The 8,110-nt window shown below is 58.7% G+C and overlaps 2 protein-coding genes across 3 annotated transcripts; both read left to right on the forward strand.

The window, feature by feature from the left end:
- Nucleotides 1-146: 146 nt before the first annotated feature.
- On the forward strand, nucleotides 147-7,108 carry LOC116464985 (choriogonadotropin subunit beta 3). Of its 2 annotated transcripts, none has more exons than XM_032148204.2 (3): nucleotides 147-261; nucleotides 6,373-6,540; nucleotides 6,777-7,108. In XM_032148204.2, the coding sequence occupies exons 1-3, from the start codon at nucleotides 169-171 to the stop codon at nucleotides 7,086-7,088; spliced, it is 573 nt and encodes a 190-aa protein (XP_032004095.2). In that variant the 5' UTR covers nucleotides 147-168; the 3' UTR covers nucleotides 7,089-7,108. The 2 variants fall into 2 exon arrangements, with proteins under 2 accessions (XP_032004095.2, XP_058291193.1); XM_058435210.1 differs by lacking the exon at nucleotides 147-261 and adding an exon at nucleotides 5,475-6,021 and having other exon boundaries at nucleotides 6,777-7,101.
- On the forward strand, nucleotides 2,525-5,115 carry LOC116464986 (uncharacterized). Its single transcript, XM_058435209.1, has 5 exons — nucleotides 2,525-2,710; nucleotides 2,976-3,176; nucleotides 3,277-3,438; nucleotides 4,089-4,216; nucleotides 4,744-5,115. The coding sequence occupies exons 1-5, from the start codon at nucleotides 2,555-2,557 to the stop codon at nucleotides 5,096-5,098; spliced, it is 1,002 nt and encodes a 333-aa protein (XP_058291192.1). The 5' UTR covers nucleotides 2,525-2,554; the 3' UTR covers nucleotides 5,099-5,115.
- Nucleotides 7,109-8,110: the final 1,002 nt, after the last annotated feature.

The raw sequence follows: 8,110 nt of genomic DNA on the forward strand, positions 1-8,110 counted from the left end.
CTTAGCCCTAATACATAACTCCTCAGATCAACTCTCATGGATTTGATCATTGGTGACCTTTGGTGTTCAGTTGCTGACTGCTCAGTCACAGAGGACACCACCTTGCTCGTCCTGGGGAGTGGGAGGGCACATTTCATGATGTGGATGGGGGAGGAGAGAAACTGGAACATGCAAGCAGATGGCCAGGGGACCTTGAGAACATGGTCTACAGAAGGCCTTAAAGTATCTGGGAGCTGGGGTTCAAATGAGAAACCTTACTTGGTGAGAGCGGGCAGGGGTTGGCTTAGAATATTCTGTTTTGAGATAATGAGCTACTGATCACAGGGGGAGTATAAGCAAGGTTGAATGAGAAGTGATCAGGATGCTGGAGAGTTGAGCCCTGGGTGGGGAGCTGAAGTCAGGTTTCTAGCCCTCTTCCCTATGCCAACCTATACCCTACACTGGGAAAGAAACAGACGTTAAAATTGTCCAGCTTGATGGCCATGTGCGATGGCTCATGCCTGTAATCCCAGCACTTTGAGAGGCCAAGACAGGCGAATCACCTGAGGTTAGGAGTTCAAGACCAGCCTGGTTAACATGGTGAAACCCTGTTTCTACTAAAATTACCTAAAGAAATTAGCTGGGCATGGATGCGGGTGCCTGTAATCCAAGCTACTCTGGAGGGTGAGGCAGGAGAATCGCTTGAACCCGGTAGGCGGAGGTTGCAGTGAGCCGAGACTGTGCCATTGTACTCCAGCCTGGGCAAAAAGAGTGAAAGTCCGTCTCAAAAAAAAAAAAATTGTCCCGTCTGAGTGGGACATGAGGTTCTGACTAACTCGCTGGCCCCCTGGCTAGGATCAGCGGGTTACTGTTCATTGACAGCCCTTGAGTAGCGTCAGCAAAATCCAACAGAAAGGCCCCAGAAGCCTGAATCAGGGAGGAGGGGTAAGTGGGATTGTGGGCCTGGCTGCAGAAGGCAGCCTGAGGTTTCCTTGTCTGAAGAATGGGCTCGTGGGATGAGATAATGAGGGTGGAGGAGGCAGAGGCTTAGACCAAAAGCTATTTTTTTTTTTTTTTTTTTTTTTTTTTGAGATGGAGTCTTGCCTGTCGCCCAGGCTGGAGTGCAGTGGCGTGATCTCAGCTCACTGCCACCTTCACCTCCGGAGTTCAAGTGATTCTCCTGCCTTAGTTGGGATTACAGGTGTGCGCCACTACGCCCGGCTAATTTTTATATTTTTCGATAGAGACAGGGTTTTGCCATGTTGGCCAGGCTGGTCTCAAACTCCTAAACTCAAGTTATCTGCCCGCCTCTGCCTCTCAAAGTGCTGGGATTACAAGAGTGAGTCATTGTTCCCGGTGACCAAAAGCTCTATATGGTGAAGAAATGACAAGGGAAGCCAGGGACAGACCACGGGAGTTCACAGTAGCCCTTCACCTATTACCCATCTCCCCACATGTGTTGCCAACACACAGACATACAGACACACACACACACACACACACACACTCTCTCTCTCTCTCTCACTCTCTCTCTCTCTCTCTCTCTGGGACAGACCACAGGACTTCACAACAGCCCTTTACCTATTACCCATCTCCCCACATGTGTTGCCAACACACAGACAAACACACACACACGCGTGCGCGCACACACACACTCTCTCTCTCACTTTCTCTCCCCCTCTCTCTCTCTCAGGTCCAGCTTTGAGCAAAGGACATAGGCACCCCCTCCACCAATCTGTACAGACCAGGCCCATGGGTGGGGTGGGGCATGGCTGCCTCCGTTTCTACATCTCCTTGTTACCATCTCTGATTTTGCTCTTTTTTGCCACCTTCCTCTCTGTCTCTAACTTCCAGTGGCTCTAGCCTCTGGGTGAGTACTAATAGCTCCGTTTCCAACGTGGTCTGTGTCTTCCTCCCTGTCTCTCTCTTCTCTTGTATTTCTTTCTCACTCATCAAAACCCATCTTTTTCGCTATGGTCTCGTGCACTTCTCTGTGGGTCCCTCCCTCTTTCCACACGCCGCCTACCCAGGTGGAACTTTTCAAGCAAATCAAAGGCAGGCAGGACAGCCAATGCTGGTGCTGATTACTTCAGCACATGCGTGCGGGGAGGGTCAGGGAGCCCTGGAGATGTCTGGAAATCGTTACCCTGAGGTGGGCAGGCCTGGTAGAGGGAGGAAGCAGCCGGGAGCATCTGGGCCCTGGAAGAAAGGGGGGTGTTTCTCATGGATGTCCTGAGTTGCTAGGTGCAATGCAGGGGTCTCTGTCTCTCTGTCTGGATCTCTGACACCTCCAGGTCCCTGTCCCTCTTTTTGGGTTTCTCTCTCCCCCACCCCCTGGGTCTCTGAAATTCGGAACTTCTCCTTCCCTTTCTTGCCCTCCTCTCTTTGAGTCTCCATTCCCCCTCCTCGTGTTTCTTTGTACCCCTCTTTGGGTTCTTGTCTTTGGATCTCTTTCTCGCTCCATCCGTCCAGGTGCCTGCAGGCCCTTGATTGACTAGGTTCTGGGTGGGCGGGTTCTGTCACCTGGGGCAACAACCACAACAAGCCAGCTTGGCTACGGAGTGGGGGTGGAACCATGGCCAGTGGCACCCTGGCTCCGTGCTGTGGCCCTGCGTGCTGTCGTATCTCTGCAACCGAGGTACCTGGATCCAGGCCCAACTGGTATCTCACCAGCAGCTACGTTGCCCACCGCATTATCCCACCCGTACCCTTCACCCTGCCCACGGTGCCGGTAAGCAGACCCTAGGCTGCAGCCCTGCCAGGCCTGGCGACCCAGAAAGATGGGGGCTAAGTAAAGGGGATTGGGAGCTTGGACTCCTCTCTGAAGCAGGAGGGTCCTGGAGTTCTGGGTCTGAGAGAGGAGGCACCAGGGAATCTGGATGCCAGGGACTGCAGAGGAAAGGGCTGGGGGCCGACCGGAAGAGGTCAGAGTTTGGGGTGGGGGGTGATACGGACTCCTGAGTCTTTAAGGCTGATGTGCAGCGCCTTCTCTCCAGTCCACGGTCGCAGACCCTTTACCTCCGACTGCAAAGCAGGATTCTCGCATCTGGGCTTTTAACGAGGTCCTCAGCAGATGGGAGACAACCTCTGGCTCGGCCTACGTGCCCAAGACCCATGGCGGGCCCTGCGCCCAGCCCAGAGCCCCAGAGCCTGCAGACCCCACGCGGACTGTGGGGATCAAGGATTTAGGAGAAAAGGTAAAGTTTGGGGAGTGCTGGAGTCCGCAGGGGACAGGGCGGGGGACTGCATTTGAGTCCCCTGCTCCTTCACATGAGTCTCTGGGTCGCCTTTCCGCAGCTCAGACACCGCGGCTGGCGCCTCCCACTGACCACAAAGTACCAGAGCAGCGAGACGAGGGCGCAGTACACTGGCTTTCCCAGCGGGGACCCGCGCGCCCCGGAATACTCCGGGCCCCAGCCCCCACAACTCGCAGACCACCGCCGCGGGGGGCCTTCCCAGGTGGCTGGGTGGAAGCCGGCGCTGGCGAGACAGGGCGGAGCTCCGGGAGCCCTGGGCGGGGCCAGAAGGAATCACGGCTTTGGGGCGTGGCCGCTAAAGGGTCTGGGGCGGGATCGGGAGGTTAGAGGAGCCGGGGGAGGGGCTGGGCATTAGGCCAGGCCAGAAGGACCAGGGACTACAAACCCACCTTCAGGGTTCCGAAGCTGCTGCGGAGCTAGACGGCGGGCTGTGGGTGGGGACGAGACTAGAATATTCTGAGACGTGGTCGGGTGGGAGTTGGGAGAGGTAACGTGGAGTTGCTGCCCAAGATGCAGCTCAGCTCCAGTGGCCACACCAAGACAGTTTAAGACCGGGAGCGGAACCAGGGAGGTTGTTTTTGGTGGCTGGGGGCCTGGATTTGAGTTCCTTGACCAGCAGGAAGGCTTGGATTTAGGGAGGTGAGGCTGGGAAGGGTTCGGGTATGAGGAAGGAAGCTCAAGTTCCCTGGCGTGGGTGGCAGGAAGGGCTCTGACTCTGGGGCGGGGTGCGAGGGCCGTGGCCGTCATGGCTGTCGAGGCCGAAGGAGAGGGATTCTGAACTCGGGACCCAGGGCTTGGGATGGGGTATGAAATCTATGTCTTGGGTATGCCTCCTCCCCCAATCTTGCTCAGGCTCTAATCTCCTGCACGAAGAACCCCGCGCTGTCTGGCCGGCCTTTCACAGTATCCGACCACGGCGTCCTGAACCGCCAACAGCTCTATCTAACCACCTCAGCGCGGGACTTTCGGTTCTATCCCAAGTAAGCCGGGCTCTCGCTCGGCACCGCCTCCTGCACAGCCCCCGCCTTGGCCGGTGCACGCCGAGCCCCTGGGCTGGCTCCCATTCTCTGACCGGTGGTCTCAGCCTCGACTCCTGTAGCAGCAACAACCACAGTTCAGGCCCCAGCCCCTCCCGCTTTTAGCACCCAGGAGTCCTTAGTGTCAACTCTTAGGAACCGCGGTAGGGACAGGAAGCCTGCACAGCGGCTCCGGGGGATTCTGGATCTGAGGGCAGGGCCTCCTTCTGTACTTCAGCCCCCAGATACTCTTTCGCACGGAAGCGAAAGCCCCCGTTTCCTTCCCTAGGATGCGAAAGCTCAGTTTCCAGGACGTTAAGTACCTCGGGGACCCAGGAACGCAGGCTACGCGTGCCCGGTCGCGTCCTTCCTAAGTGGGTGCTCTCCTGGAAATGCAGGAGTTTGAGTGTGCAGACTCCTTAGATCCCGAGGTCTGAACCTCGTCCCCAAGGATCCAGCTGTATCCTCACCATCCTGCCCTGCTCCCACAGGACGGAGCTGTCCGGATACCCCCGCAAGGACTACCTGACCTACTGGAGCTTCGAAGAGACGCCCCAGGTCTGGGGCCACGGCCCGCAGCGGCCGCCCTGTCCGCCCTCCTCCCGGCCGCCCCGACCACCGCAGGTCCGCGTGCCACGCCTCAGCCCAGTGACCTCGGCCATTCCGCACCGGGGAGCCCTGTCTCTGGCTCAGGAGTCCTACAGCCCCCTGCTGCACCCGCTCCGGCGGCTCGACCGCTTCTGCCCGCTGGAGGCGCCCTGGGGCGGCCTGCACTGGAACCTCTGCGGGGCATCCACAGCGTCCCGAAAGCCTACAGCACGGAGAACTCCAGCTACGGCAGCTTGAAGCCGGAGCTGGTGTGAGCCGGCCGGGCCAACCCTACCCCAGACCCGCCCCCAGGGCCGCGCGGCCGAGCGGAGCTCGGGACCTCCGCTTACTAGGAGGGGTCCGGACCCAGCCTGAGTCGCACTCATTACGTCTATTGGCAATGTGGGGGCGGGACTAGCCCAGACACGCTCACTCAGCTACGGCATCGCGGGGAAGGGACTAAGTCCAGATAATGTCCTTGGAGGCTGTGGCCCCGCGGGCAGGACACACCCCCTGCGGGCCTATTCAATAATCAGTTAAATCACCTGAAGCACACGCATTTCCGGGGACCGCTCCGGGCATCCTGGCTTGAGGGTAGGATGGGCGGAGGTCCCTAAGGGAGAGGTGGGGCTCGGGCTGAATCCCTCCTTGGGGGCATCTGGGTCAAGTGGCTTCCCTGGCAGCACAGTCACGGGGAGACCCTCTCTCATTGGGCAGAATCTAAGTCCGATGCCGCGCCCCTCCTGGGAGGTTGGACTGTGGCACAGGAAAGCCTCAAATACAGGAGGGTTGAGGCTTCAGTCCAGCACCTTTCTCGGGTCACGGCCTCCTCCTGGCTCCCAAGACCCCACGATAGGCAGAGACAGGCCTTCCTACACCCTACTCCCTGTGCCTCCAGCCTCGACTAGTCCCTAGCACTCGAGGACTCAGTCTCTGAGGTCACTTCACCGTGGTCTCCGCCTCACCCTTGGCGCTGGACCACTGAGGGGAGAGGGCTGCGGCGCTCCGCTGAGCCACTCCTGCGCCTCCCTGGCCTTGTCTACCTTTCGCCCCCCGAGGGGTTAGTGTCGAGCTCACCCCAGCATCCTACCACCTCCTGGTGGCCTTGCCGCCCCCACAACCCCGAGGTATAAAGCCAGGTACACGAGGCAGAGGACGCACCAAGGATGGAGATGTTCCAGGTAAGACTGCAGGGCCCCTGGGCACCTTCCACCTCCTTCCAGGCCATCACTGGCATGAGAAGGGCAAACCCGTGTGAGCTGTGGAAGGAGACCTCTTTCTGGAAGAGCGTGACCCCCAGTAAGCTTCAGGTGGGGCAGTTCCTGAGGGTGGGGATCTGAAATGTTGGGGTATCTCAGGTCCTCTGGGCTGTGGGGTGGGCTCTGAAAGGCAGGTGTCCGGGTGGTGGGTCCCGAATAGGAGATGCCAGGAAGGGTCTCTGGGTCTTTGTGGGTGGTGTACCCCGGGGGATGGGAAGGCCAGGGCTCAGGGCTCCGGTCTCCGACCCGGGTGAACCAGTGTCCTTGTCGCAGGGGCTGCTGATGTTGCTGCTGCTGAGCATGGGCGGGGCATGGGCATCCAGTGAGCCGCTTCGGCCACGGTGCCACCCCGTCAATGCCACCCTGCCGATCGAGAAGGAGGGCTGCTCCGTGTGCGTCACCGTCAACACCACCATCTGTGCCGGCTACTGCGCCACCAAGGTGAGCTGCCTGGGGCCAGGGGCAGATGCTGCCACCTCAGGGCCAGACCCACAGAGGCAGCGGGGGAGGAAGGGTGGTCTGCCTCTCCGGTCAGAGGCCGGGGAATGGGGTGTGGGAGGGCAGGGACAGAGGGCTTCCTGGACTCCTGAGTCTGAGACCTGTGGGGGCAGCTGGGGAGCTCAGCTGAGGCGCTGGCCCCAGGCACATGCTCATTCCCCAACTCACACGGCTTCCAGACGAGGGTGCTGCAGTCGATCCTGCCGCCCCTGCCTCAGGCGGTGTGCAACTACCGCGATGTGCGCTTCGAGTCCATCCGGCTCCCTGGCTGCCGGCGCGGCGTGAACCCCGTGGTCTCCTACGCCGTGGCTCTCAGCTGTCAATGTGGACTCTGCCGCCGCAGCACCACTGACTGCGGGGGTCCCAAGGACCACCCCTGGACCTGTGATGACCCCCGCTTCCAGGCCTCCTCTTCCTCAAAGGCCCCTCCCCCCAGCCTTCCGAGTCCATCCCGACTTTCGGAGCCCGCAGACGCCCGGATCCGCCCATAATTAAAGCTTCTCAATCCGCACTCTGGAGGTGTCTTTCTGTGGGCTCAGGGCAACCACACACACACACACAGGGTGGGTCGAGCGTCCAAACCATTTTATACAGAGTCACAATATCAGAACTCTGTAGAAAACAGGGTGGACCGCTGGGCGCGGTGGTTCACGCCTGTAATCCCACCACTTTGGGAGGCTGACGCTGGGGTCGATCATGAGGTCAGGAGATCAAGATCATCCTGCTAACACGGTGAAACCCCGTCTCTACTAAAAATACAAAAACTTATCCGGGCTTGTTGGCGGGCCCTTGTAGTCCAAGCTACTTGGGAGGCTGAGGCAGGAGAATGGAGTGAATCTAGGAGGGGGAGCTTGCAGTGAGCCGAGATCTCACCGCTGCACTCCAACCTGCACGACAGAGCCAGACGCCATCGAAAGGAAAGAAAGAAAGAAGGAAGGAACGAAGGAAGGAAGGAAGGAAGGGAGGGAGGGAAGAAGGAAAGAAGAAAGAAAGAAGAAAGAAAGAAAGAAAAAGAAAGAGAAAGAAAGAAAGAAAGAAGAAAGAAAGAAAGAAAAAGAAAGAAAAGAAAGAAAGAAAGAGAAAAAACAGGGTGGAGATGGGGGATGACCTCCAGCTCAGGAGGTGTCCATGGTCGGGCCTTCTGTGGGGAGAAGGAAGGCCATATGATCGGTGTGGCCCAGGGGGCAGGGCCTGAGCCTTCTAAGCCTAGCTCCCTCTTCCTCCTTCTGAGGTTGGCATTGGCAGTGCAGGTGGGGTGTGGGGACCTGAATGGGATGAATGGGCTGAGGGGGATGTCATCACTTCCATTCTCCTTCATCCACTGCCTCTCCCTTCCCCTCCTCCCCCATCCTCTCCCTCCATCTGCTTCCCCTCCCAGCCAGGAGCCATGACCTGGGTAGAAAAAGGGCCTCTGGAAAGGGGGCGAGGCCTTGACTCTTGGGTACCCTGCACTTGAAGAGGAACTATGGGAAGGGGTTGTTCAGGGATTTGGCCCCTTCCCCACCTGGCTGTA

This window comes from Hylobates moloch, unplaced genomic scaffold (assembly GCF_009828535.3).
Source record: "Hylobates moloch isolate HMO894 unplaced genomic scaffold, HMol_V3 SCAFFOLD_2527, whole genome shotgun sequence".
Classification (NCBI taxonomy): Eukaryota; Metazoa; Chordata; class Mammalia; order Primates; family Hylobatidae; genus Hylobates; species Hylobates moloch.

What these genes read in the sequence shown, in the direction of transcription:
- LOC116464985 (XM_032148204.2), top strand. Translation starts at nt 169, where the DNA reads ATGCAAGCAGATGGCCAGGGGACCTTGAGAACATGGTCTACAGAAGGC. An exon ending in CAAATGAGAAACCTTACTTG is followed by an intron (nt 262 to 6,372) that starts GTGAGAGCGGGC and finishes TCCTTGTCGCAG; the next exon opens with GGGCTGCTGATGTTGCTGCT. An exon ending in CCGGCTACTGCGCCACCAAG is followed by an intron (nt 6,541 to 6,776) that starts GTGAGCTGCCTG and finishes CACGGCTTCCAG; the next exon opens with ACGAGGGTGCTGCAGTCGAT.
- LOC116464986 (XM_058435209.1), top strand. Translation starts at nt 2,555, where the DNA reads ATGGCCAGTGGCACCCTGGCTCCGTGCTGTGGCCCTGCGTGCTGTCGT. An exon ending in TCAAGGATTTAGGAGAAAAG is followed by an intron (nt 3,177 to 3,276) that starts GTAAAGTTTGGG and finishes GCCTTTCCGCAG; the next exon opens with CTCAGACACCGCGGCTGGCG. An exon ending in GACTTTCGGTTCTATCCCAA is followed by an intron (nt 4,217 to 4,743) that starts GTAAGCCGGGCT and finishes CTGCTCCCACAG; the next exon opens with GACGGAGCTGTCCGGATACC.